Raw genomic sequence first — 12,724 nt, forward strand, 5'->3', positions numbered from 1 at the left:
AGACTTCTGGAACGGATTAAGTTTGAGAACCAAGGTACCACTGTACTGGGGATCACAGCTGGGGAGACTGCTATTGTGCTCATATGCCATCTGTAAGGGATTCTTCAGCTGTGATTCCTGCACTGCAGAGAGTTGGACCTTTTGGGTCCCATCCAACTCTACAATTCAATGAGTCTGTGATCCTATACCACTCAGGGGCTTTGCATTGGCATTTTGGCCAGCCACTATGAGAACAGGATAGTGGGCTAAAAGGGTCTTTGGCCTGATCCAGCAAGCTTCCAGTCCCTGCCAGTCCCACCAGCAATTGATTGTTCATGGGGAAGGCATTTATGAATGAATCTACGAAACTGAGATCCAAACTAAGACATCTCCATCTTCAAATCTCGCTTTCTGCCTTAGCTTGCTTTAGCAGCTGCAAGTCATTGGCTGCAATTCTGCTGCCACCCTATAATGCGGTGATAATGACCCACCCACCTTACAAAATGGATTTGAAATTCCTTTTTTCTATGCATGCAATTGCTTTAACTGATTTTCTATATGCTGTTGCTTTATATATGTCTTTATCGTATTGTGAAATCGCTTCAGGGTGGTTTATAGGAAGCAAGCAAGCAATTAATTAATAAGGAGCTTACATGGTCAATGGCAGTGCTTTTTTTCTATAAAAAAAAGTTTAGGGGTACTCTCATTTTCCTACTCGGATTGAAATACTGCCCCTCAACGAGGCCAAAATTAGATTCACAAAATGTTGAGGGGTATGCGTCCCTCTGCGTCCCCCCAGAAAAAAGCACTGGTCAGTGGTATCATCAGAGCATGATTTTGGGGGCTGAGATCTAGGGTCCTGCTCAGCAGAACATAGGCCACAAAGTGCAGCACTTCCAATCAGTGCATGTCCCATAGCTTCCTGCTGAAGTCCTGTGGCTTTTTGTCCCGCAAATGTTCCATGTGTGTCCCACTCTTCTTCTTTTTTTTTAAAAAAATAGTTTTTATTAAGTTTTACAATTTTATATTCAACACAATCATCATTATCACAAAATAAAAATGTATAAATCCCAATCTCCCCCCAACCTCCCCTCCCGTGACTTCCCTCAACCTCCCTTTTTGGTTCTTTAAATATTTGCTTCTCCTGCTTGTCTTATTCTACCTTAAATTTTTAATATTTTCATTCAATTTTATTTACAGGTAGGAAGCCGTGTTGGGCTGCCGTAGTCGAAACAAAATAATAAAATTCCTTCCAGTAGCACCTTAGAGACCAACTAAGTTAGTTCTTGGTATGAGCTTTCGTGTGCATGCACACTTCTTCAGATACTAAGTGTGCATGCACACGAAAGCTCATACCAAGAACAAACTTAGTTGGTCTCTAAGGTGCTACTGGAAGGGATTTTTTTTAAAAAAAAATTGATTCAATTTTATTATATTCTTATTGTTTTTATATCACATTTTTTTCAAATTACCTCTTACACTTTATTATTTTCCCAATTGTTGCCTCTTAACTTTTATACTTGTTTTCTTAATTGTAAGTATTTACTCAAACCCTGCTAGTGAGTCCACTTCTTTGCAATATTTCTGTAAGTACAGTGGATGCCCGGGTTGCGAATGTGATCCGTGCAGGAGGCACGTTCGCAACCCGCAGTGCCGTGTCTGCGCACGTGAGGATTGTGATTCAATGCTTCTGCGCAAAGAGCGATTTAGTGTTTCTGTACATGCGCGAGTGCCGAAACCCGGAAGTAACCCATTCCGGTACTTCCGGGTTTCAGCATGTCCATAACCTGAAGCATCTGTAACCTGAGGTATGACTATATGCGTTTCTGTGCCCTGCTCTGGTTCTCCAGAAGCAGCTTAGTCATGCTGGCTACATGACCCGGAAGCTGTACGCCGGCTCCCTCGGCCAATAAAGCGAACTGAGCGCCACAACCCCAGAGTTGGCCATGACTGGACCTAATAGTCAGGGGTCCCTTTACCTTTTATTGTCCTTATCTCTAATTTTCCCAGTTAATTTCACCATCTCAGCATATTCCATCAATTTTGCTTGCCAATCTTCTTTCATTGGTGTCTTGTCATCTTTCCATTTTGGGGCTAGTAGTACCTTAGCCGTGTGTGTCCCACTTTTGTTGCACCCCTCCAGACGACAATGATGTGGTAGCATTGGGAAAGCTCCACAGAACAGCTAATAAAAGCGGATTGATGTATAAACCCACTATTATTGCATCAGTGACATGTTGCAGAAGCCACTGATCTCTCATCACCAAGAAAAACAACAACAAACATCACCTTGGAGCGTCCCTAAATGTAGAAATATACATTGCCATCTAAAGCAGGAAGGTATAAGATGAGCCATGCCGAATTGCATTTGTCTGAAATGATGGGATGAAAAATATGTCAAATAAATATCTAACTACTTCCCTGTGTTTTTTTGGATGGTACTTGCTAGCCTATTTTTATTTTATGTCATAAATGGAAAATGACCAGTGAGTCTGTCTCTCTCTGTGTGTTAACAGAGGAGCAAGATGAAATGTATTCAAGTTTCTGCCTGCAGCTACATCGCCTCAAGTCAGATAGCAAACTCAGGAAAGCAAGAGCCACAGACTTCTTTATGTCTCTCCTTTTGCACTTAATAACATGGCACAGACCTCGACTCCAGAAACCGCTGAGTGACAAATATATCTAGAAAGAAATTTTGTTCTTTTTTACCCTGAATGCTGTACCCAGCCTAACAGGTTCCTCAAAGCAGTTTCCAAAGTATGTAATGGAAGTGAGAGTACAAAGTAGGCCATGGAACTCACCCCCCCCCCCTTATTCAGCCCAGGGGCCACATTCCTTTCTAGACAACCTTTCAGGGCAGTGGGCAGAGACCCAGGCAAATGTGAGTGGAGCAACAAATGTCAATTTTTACCTTTGTGCAGTAGACTGGTTTCTACACACTGACACACCTTTCTCTCATCTCTCCCCAGGTAAGGAAGAGGCGCTGTCAGAGTTCAAGGTCACATTTCCAACCAAGCAAAAACACTGGGGGTGGGGAGCGGGGTCAGGGAGAGGTGTGATCTGGAGAGAGTTCTGGGGGCCAGATAAAGCACCCTGGAGGGCCACATTCAGTGCCCTGGCTTCAAGTCCACCACTCCTGTTCTGTTTTTTTTTTTTTAATAATGTTTATTAAAGGTTTTAAACAATACATCACCAAACACATAAAACACCATCACCAACATACAAAAAGAAAAATAAACACAAAACAAATAGCATAATTTAGTTTCAGTAAAACCAAATTTCCATAACTTTTCTTTCGGACTTCCTCACATCTCCCTTTCCTGCGTTCCCATTTATAGGGTTATATTCAGCAATTCTTCACCTTCTTTCAAATCTTATTTTGTAATTTTCAAATATTATGTCTCCAATTTTAAACTTTATTATCAAATATTTAGATATTTAAATTTGACATAATATTAATCAAAGTTTCAATCTTGTTCTTATGGTTCGCTTGTTTTCATACAACTTTCCACTAAGTTACTAATGCCAGATTATTTCCTATCCTGCATCATCTTAGCATTCATGCAATTTACAATGCTTTTGCAAGTAGTCCTTGAACTTTTTCCAGTCCTCTTCCACTGTCTCTTCTCCCAGGTCCCGGATTCTGCCAGTCATTTCTGCCAATTCCATATAGTCTATCAGTTGCGTCAGCCATTCTTCCAGCGTGGGCAAATCTTGTGTCTTCCAGTGCCACCACTCCTGTTCTGAAGTCTCCTAAAACATGGCTTAGTGGGCACAAAGACTGTCCATGTCCCTTTATCTGATTTGGGGCCTGGTCTGGTCTTTCAAACACATGTTAAATGCAATCTCTGACCCAGGATAGCCTGACCAGGATCTGGACCTGGCACAGCCTTTAAGTAGATTTTAATCCTCTGAGTAAACATGCTGTCAGTTTACTCAGACTTACTACACAGTCTACTGCATGGGTAGGCAAACTAAGGACCAGGGGCTGGATCTGGCCCAATCGCCTTCTAAACCCTGCCCGCGGACGGTCCGAGAATCAGCGTGTTTTTACTTGAGTAGAATGTGCCCTTTGATTTAAAATGCATCTCTGGGTTATTTGTGGGGCATACACAAATATGTATGCATTATTTCATCCTCCCCCTCCAAAAAAATATCATCCGACCCCCACAAGTTCTGAGGGACAGTGGACTGGCCCCCTGCTGAAAAAGTTTGCTGACCCCTGGTCTACTGCATGCATCTCTTTCTCCTAATCCCTCGCCACTCAACTGCCCCCCTGCCCCACCTTGACAGCTCTGGATCTTTCCAGGAGGACACAAACTGACCTCAACTTGCTCTGGGTAAATCCTGGGCTGACCTGAATCAGTCTGGGATTCTGAATTGAGCTGGAGCAAATACCGTATTTTTTGCTCTACAAGACTCACTTTTTCCCTCCTAAAAAGTATGGGGAAATGTGTGTGCGTCTTATGGAGCGAATGCAGTGTGCGCAGCTATCCCAGAAGCCAGAACAGCAAGAGGGATTGCTGCTTTCACTGCGCAGCGATCCTTCTTGCTGCTCTGGCTTCTGAGATTCAGAATATTTTTTTTCTTGTTTCCCTCCTCCAAAAACTAGGTGTGTCTTGTGGTCTGGTGCGTCTTATAGAGTGAAAAATACGGTACATACCATAATGGGGACCACACCACTACTAGATACACACCACCACCTATTGTAGAATCATAGAGTTGGAATAGACCACAAGGGCCATCGAGTCCAACCCCCTGCCAAGCAGGAAACACCATCAGAGCACTCCTGACATATGGTTGTCAAGCCTCTGCTTAAAGACCTCCAAAGTAGGAGACTCCACCACACTCCTTGGCAGCAAATTCCACTGTCAAACAGCTCTTACTGTCAGGAAGTTCTTCCTAATGTTTAGGTGGAATCTTCTTTCTTGTAGTTTGGATCCATTGCTCCGTGTCCACTTCTCTGGAGCAGCAGAAAACAACCTTTCTCCCTCCTCTATATGACATCCTTTTATATATTTGAACATGGCTATCATATCACCCCTTAACCTCCTCTTCTCCAGGCTAAACGTGCCCAACTCCCTTAGCCGTTCCTCATAAGGCATCGTTTCCAGGCCTTTGACCATTTTGGTTGCCCTCCTCTGGACACGTTCCAGTTTGTCAGTGTCCTTCTTGAACTGTGGTGCCCAGAACTGGACACAGTACTCCAGGTGAGGTCTGATCAGAGCAGAATACAGTGGCACTATTACTTCCCTTGATCTAGATGCTATACTCCTATTGTAACAGCTACTAAAGAAGTCTTCTTTCCAGATTAATTCTGCCCTTTTGTGGGACATGCAAAACACTCTGCCTAACAGCAGGGCTGGCCCTGCATCATGGCCATTCCCTCCTACTGACCCACATGTCATGGAACCACAGAATTGTAGAGCTGGGACGGACCACAAAGGGCCATCTAGTCCAGCCCTCTGAAATGCTGGAATCTTTTGCCCACCGTGGGGCTTAAACCCACAACCCTGAGATTAAGAGCCTCGTTCTCTACCCACTGAGCTATCCCAGCTTTATCTACCCTGTGGGATAGATAGAATACGGAAGAGAAATGGAATATCTCTCATGCCTCGGTTGGTTGGCAGGGATGGGAAGCTTCCCAGCCCGCGGGCCGCATTTCCTTCTAGGCAACTTTCTGAGGGCCAAATGCCAGAGATGAGCAGGGCCAGAGGCAAAAGTGGATGCTGCAACCAATGTACATTTTTTTTCCTTTGGATGGCAGGCTGTCTTCTACACATGTACCTCTCTGTCCTCCAGCAAAACAGACAAGGTGTCGCCAGAGTTTCAAGGCACATTCTGACCATGCTAAAATGCTTGGGGTGCATGTAAGAAGCAGGCCCTGTGTAGGAGGCCCACAGAAACCAAAGCAAGTTTAAGGGTTATGGGTGAAATGGAAACCCCTATGTAACTTGCCTGGGACGTGGGTGGTGCTGTGGGTTAAACCACAGAGCCTAGGACTTGCCAATCAGAAGGTCAGCGGTTCGAATCCCCGCGACGGGGTGAGCTCCCGTTGCTCGGTCCCTGCTCCTGCCAACCTAGCAGTTTGAAAGCACATCAAAGTGCAAGTAGATAAATAGGTACCACTCCGGCATGAAGGTAAACGGCATTTCCGTGTGCTGCTCTGGTTCGCCAGAAGGAGCTTAGTCATGCTGGCCACATGACCCGGAAGCTGTACGCCGGCTCCCTCGGCCAGTAAAGCAAGATGAGCGCCGCAACCCCAGAGTCGGCCACGACTGGACCTAATGGTCAGGGGTCCCTTTACCTTTATGTAACTTGCCAGGGGTGCCAACTTGAATAAAATATTTTTTTGGGGGGGGGGGAGACACAGATAAGCCCTGCCCCGCATGATTTATCACAAGACACATGATCTATCGGAAGACGTGGTGCAGGCACACCATTTGAATGGCAATGCTCATCAACTTGGGGGGGGGGGTCAAATATTTTATTGGGAGGGCTGAAGAGACCCCTGCCCTAGGACCCCTGCTGCACTGTCCCTACAATAGATGCATTTCATACCCGCCACACTTATCTCCAGAGAGCATTACAAGTCAGTTTTAACTGCAATTCACCAGACTTTACAGTGATCTGAACGGAACTTGCTCTAAAGAAAGTGCAACCCAGACTTCCGGAGGCGGCGCGCTCAGCAATGGCGGTCCTCTTCAGTTGCTGAAGAGGGGCTCCGCGGAAAAGGGTCGTGCGCTGCGGCACAGCGACGACCCATTCAGACAAACCACGGGTAGAGTGAGCTCGTGGCCGTGGGGTTCGGCGGGCACCAGAAGCGACCTCGGATACGCAGAAGAGACCCCGTAAGGGGTATCGGAACGTGGAGGGGGTAGCGGTGCTGTGAATCCATCGCTCTTTCCGCGGAAGCGAAGCCGCGCGGCTGCTGCTGATCAGCGCTGACCTTTCTTCCTTCAACAATTGAATTGAAACAACTTACTCGTGAGTAAGAAATCTAAAGCTTTATTTGGAATTAATTTGGCGAAATTTGGCTGAAAGCGGGAGACGCTAAAAAGGAAGTAAGTCTTCCGGCTCTGCTTAAAGTGCCAAGCAAAGACTTTTCTAAAGCGGAAGCATTGAAAGGAGCTTAAAAGAAGTTGGATTTTACTTTGCTAACTTGATCTAGACTGTTTAAATCTTAAAAAAAGTTACAACAGTTTTGTAAGCGGATTAAAACTGTGGTCTCTCTTCTTCCCCACCTGTGGATTACAAAGTTTCGAAACCCGGCTCCCGATCTGCCTGGATATAAGTTGTATCGGACTGCGGTAACTGTATATAAAACACGAAATTAGATCGGGCTACTTTGTATTTGAAAAAAAAAAGAAAAAAGAAGGAACTGTTGCATGCACCTTTGCTAAGAACTATTATTCTCTGCAGTTAAAATTGAATGGAAGATCCCCCTGCTTTGGATGTTATTTAATTCTTTTTTTCTCTTTCTTTGTGGGAACTTAATGGTGGAAACTTATTATCCTTCCCTCCCAAATTTGTTTTTGGGAGCTCCCCCTACTGGATTATAGAATTATTAGTCTCTGAGAACTGCCGGTTTTTTTTTTCTGGATGTTTACTCTCTCTGGATTGTTTCCCATGGGATTTACAATTTGACCTTGATCCTGGGACAGCTGTGGAATGAGTGGCGCACCAAAAACAAGGGCTGGAAAGAAAGCAAAACAATCTGAACTTGTGCAAACAACTTTGCCTGGACAGCTACGCAGATCGTCTGTTCCAATTGTGACAGGTCTGCAAGAAGGACAAATTATACAACCACCCTTAGGGGAGATGGCTGCTGGAGGGATAGATCCTGTTTCTAAAGAAATATTGGACCAACTGGCAGCATTGAATAAGAAAGCTGACGAACAGGCAGCTAGATTCGATGAACAATCTGCTAAATTTGACCAGGTGACAGCTTCTATTAATAAATTGACAGACCAGGTCACTAAAAATACACATGCAATAAGCAATATTGAAAAGGTCACAACAGAAAACCGAAAATTAGTTGAAGAAGTAAATACAAAAACAGACGAAAACAAAAAGAGGATAGAGGAATTAAGAGGGGAGGTGAGGCCACTGAGTAGACAGGTAACTGAACAGCAAGCGTACCTGTCCCTGGCAGAATTGAAAAACAGGGAAAATAATCTCAGATTGAGAAATATTCCAGAATCAGAAAAAGAGGACTTGATTGGCTTTTTGACAACAGAAATCTCCAAATTCTGGGGATTGACAGAAGAGAAGGACTTTAAAATAGTCACCGCTTTTAGACTAGGAAGAGTGGTCAAGAAGGATAAACCAAGAGATTGCTTGATCATTTTGAGATCAAAGCAAGAAAAAGACAACATACTTGGCCTACATTTTAAAAATTCTTTGGTGATTCAGGGAAAGACGGCAGAAATCTTCAGAGATATACCAAAACAGCTTTTGGATTTAAGAACCACGTATAAAGACCTAGCAAGCCTATTGAGAAACAATAAAATCCCTTATAGGTGGGAATTCCCTCAAGGACTATCTTTTACCTTGAAAGAGAGGAAGGTAAGAAAACACTGATGTCCTAGATCTAGAAGGGCACAGTAATGTGTATGGGTGGCATGCATACCTGTGGTACGACAAGGCAAAGTCTCATAAATTGTTTAAAAACCATATTGTCAGGAAAGCTTTACTTATTGTCTGGACTAAATATAAGGACTTATTTGAAAGCAAGACCCCGAGGTGGTTATCACCGACGGAGGCCAAGGCCATAAAACTACGTAATATGGGGAGTGGCTGGTTGAGATATTGTGATATAATTGAGAGAGATGGTGATACTTGGAGGTTGCAGAGTTTTGAAAAATTGAAAGGAAAGGTGCGAGACTGGTTTCATTATGCCCAAATTTTAGAGATTTTCAAAAAGGACAAAAAAATTGGTTTCCAGGTGGAGAAATCAAAATTAGAGACAGAACTACTTGAACCTAAGACGAAAGTGCTTTCAAGAATGTATAACTTGTTGCTTAAATGGAATACCCAAGACGAGATAGTTAAATCAGCAATGATAAAATGGGCACAAGACATTGGGTATAACATTATGTCTGAAGACTGGGAAAGGTTGTGGACCACCGGTATGAAATTTACGGCATGTAGTGCCTTAAAGGAAAACATTATGAAAATGGTATACAGGTGGTACATGACCCCAGTCAAACTTGCAAAGATATATCATTTGTCTGATAATAAATGTTGGAAATGCAAGGAGGCTGAGGGAACTTTTTTTCACCTCTGGTGGACATGCCCGAGGGTGAAGGCTTTTTGGGAAATGATTTATAATGAGTTGAAAAAGGTGTTTAAATACACCTTTTACAAGAAACCAGAGGCCTTCCTCCTGGGCATTGTGGGCCAGAGAGTGTTAAAAAAAGATAGAACTTTCTTCTTATATGCAACCACAGCAGCAAGGATTCTTATAGCTAAATACTGGAAGGCACAGGAACTACCTACGCTGGAAGAATGGCATTCGCAGCTGATTGACTACATGGAATTAGCCGAAATGACAGGCAGAATTCGAGATCTGGGAGAAGATGCAGTGGAAGAGGACTGGAAAAAATTTAAGGACTATTTACAAAAACATTATAAGCTATATGAATGTTGAGAGTTTGCTAAGTGCTTTGGAAAAACACGCCTCAGTATTGAAATTGGTAAATGATAGAAACTAAGTTTTAATGATTTTGAAATGTATAAATTATGGATTATATAACTAAATGAAAACACACAAACAACTGAAATAAGGTATTAATTTGCTGTTTATTTTTTATTGTAAAGAAAGCAGGGGATGGAGGACGTGGGGAAGTCTGCTTGATTATGAAAATTGATCTGAAAAAGTGAATTTCTTTTTTCTCTTTATAACTTCTTTTCTTTTCTGTAAAACTGCTTTTGTTGTGTTACTGATGTTGTATTTTTACCCTGGAAAAAAGCAAATAAAAAAAACTATTATAAAAAAAAAATAAAGTGCAACCCATTATGTGATCTACAGTTATTTGGGAAACCACAAGGACCTAATCTCTGGGCATCAGGTAAATTTGCAAGGGTGTGATCCTGTTCAATTTGAAACCAGGGTGTTATCCAACCAACATGTGTAAGCTTATTCACACTTACGCTATTAGCTCAGCGGGACGTACTAGCCAAAGGCTGCAGGCTCCGGATGTCAGGCTCTGACCTTTTTCATACTTCTCTTGACAGTAAACCCTCCTTGGACTCAGCTGGGGCTTACTCCCGAGTAAGTATATGTAGGCTGCAAGCTTATTCACACCTACTCACATCCCCAGGTCGGTGAGACTTGCTTCCAAGTAAACACTCAGGATGGGGCCGCCAAGCAAATCATACTTACTCTAGAGTAACACAACCCCCCCAACTCAGCGGGATTTACTGCCACGTAAACGCACGCAGGATCGGGCCGAAAGCCAGATCACACTTCCTCTGGAGTAAAGCGCACGAGCTCCGGTGGGATCGCTACCGAGTAAGTACGCGGAGGCACGGGCAAAACAACCGAAGCCGCGCTTACTCTAGAGTAACTCCCCTCCAGTTCCAAAGGGACATCGGGGGTATGACGCGCGGAGGATCGGGCCGCAAGTCGAGCCGTTCTTACTTAATGTGGCGCAAAGGCAGCGAGCCCCGTTGGACTTGCCTGCGGGTAAGCACGCGCCCGAGCTGCTCCCTCTCGAGTAAGCACCCCGGAACTCAATGGGATTACTCGCGAGTAATTGTGCCTCTGCTCCTGCTGCTTCTGGAATGTTAGAGGAAGCCATCCCGCCCCCCGCCCCCCTTCCAGCCTTGGAGTTTTCCACTCCAGACCCGCAAGGAGGGGGAAAAAATATAAAACCCACCCCAACCCTTGCTCCGATTGGAGGGAGCCCCCAAAGGTTACCGCCTCCTCCTCTCGCTCGCTTGCTCTTTCTCTGCGTGCGAGCGCGTCTGTGTGATGGAGATTTGTCTCTCGTAAAGTCTCTCCCAGGATTTGCGCTCGCCGGAGGCTTTTGCAGCGAAGCAAAGCGGCCAGCTGGACGGAGAGGAGCAATCGCCACCAGAGATTCCGGCGGGGAGAACCGAAAGCGGTGGGAAAGGTCGTTTCCAGACGCCCCTGGAGTTGCTTCCAAACAGTAGAGAGAGAGAGGAAAACGCTGCGGAGAAACAGCAAAAGATTCCGCCCTCCCCGCGCCCACGACCGTCTCTTTCTTCTTCTGCCCAACTTTTGCGCAGCGCGGGGCTCGAACCTGCGGCTCCGCGGACGGGGAAAAGTTTGCAGAGCGATCCGAGGGTGCTCCGCGTCTTCCCCCAGCCTCCCCAACCCCCCTCGATGCTCCTTTGGCCCGTGTCGCGCACCTGCCCCTTATCCGGTAGAACAGAAGCGTCTCTGGATGCCTAGGTGTTGTGGGGATTTTGGGGGGCTGGGAGGGGGCTCCTCCTTCCACCCCCATTCAGGAAGAACCTAAGTCATGGCGAAGAGGTGATCAGCCAGGAACTTCCATCCGGCCCCGAGGAAATGCAAAGGTGGAAATATTTCAGAAGAGCAGCTTTTTGACTTCTAAGGAGAAGCTGCAGCAAATCCCCGTTATACAGCTCACGGTTCCTGACCTCTTTTCCGGGAGTTCTTCAACATGGGTGCTCTGCCGATTGCCCCTGTGGCCTTCAGCTTGACTCTGGGCGCTCTGCTATGCCGAGGTGAGTGCGTCTGCTTCTGTGCCCTTTAAGCAACAGCTATGGGAAGTTTTTGACAGCTGGGCTGGGGGTTTCCCTTGCTAAGAGAAGCGCATGGAGATCTTGACTGCTTGTTCATGGTATGGAGGTTGAAAACGTGGTAAAGGCTACAGCAGTCTGCAACTGGCAAACTTACTAGGAAAATGCAAGTGGGATAGGGATGGACGAGAATGGAGAGGCTATCCCATAACCAAGGGAACCTTTGACCCTCCAGATGTTACTAAACTCCTACTCCTAGCAGTCTTGGGCAGCTTGATTGTGGGTGCTGTTGTCCAACAACATCTGGAGGGCCACAGGTTCCCTGTTGTTTGGCAATATTTGGAGGCCCGTGGGAGTTTGTCGTGGAATTGGAAAGCCATAGTCTGTAATGCACACTTGCCAGATACCTACTAACCTCCTTGTTCTGAAGCAACAATGTCCCATCGGCATTCATCTGTGGTGAGCGACCATCTGCTCAAGATAACCATCCTATAAAGACTTTGCAAACTGGAAGAGACGTGGTCCTTTCCCCCTCTCCCCCCTTTTCTTCTCCAGGCCATCAGCATGTTACAAATGGCCAACCCTGGAAAGACTGAGCAGATGGGCTACTAACACATGCCCATCCTCCTCAGGGACCAGTGACTTTAGTCGGCAGGTAGGCTGGAGGAGGGGAGACCGACTACAGAGCGAAGGGCTCCCAGCAATTGAAGCTGGAGCTGTGTCACATACTTCAAGGGAAAACCCCCTCCCCTCCATCGCCATGCCAGCCCTAAGCATGGGGAAAGCCCATTAACCCAATATTACCCCTTCCACCCTGTTTGTTTTGAGTGCAACACTAAACCACCTGTCAGCCTGCTTTTGCTTGTCTGGGTTTCTGATGAAGCCCAAGGACAGGGGAAACCTCACCACATTGGCTCCACAATTTCCCCAGGCATCCCCCCCCAACCCGCATGTGTCACTGTATACAATGCCGTCTATTGTGGGGGCTCTTGAAAACTTGTGTTGCGGGTCC

At 45.5% G+C, this 12,724-nt stretch overlaps 1 protein-coding gene across 1 annotated transcript in view; it reads left to right on the forward strand.

Moving 5' to 3' along the window:
* Positions 1-10,902: 10,902 nt before the first annotated feature.
* The window catches only part of LOC308575780 (transmembrane protein 132C-like), a 300,534-nt gene continuing 298,712 nt past the window's right edge, over positions 10,903-12,724 (forward strand). The window contains exon 1 of the mRNA XM_081174740.1: positions 10,903-11,697. Coding sequence (XP_081030866.1) covers positions 11,634-11,697 — 64 coding nt within the window. The 5' untranslated portion in view covers positions 10,903-11,633. The remainder of the gene's footprint in view (positions 11,698-12,724) is intronic.

This window comes from Podarcis bocagei (assembly GCF_964188305.1).
Source record: "Podarcis bocagei genome assembly, chromosome: 16".
Lineage (NCBI taxonomy): Eukaryota > Metazoa > Chordata > Lepidosauria > Squamata > Lacertidae > Podarcis > Podarcis bocagei.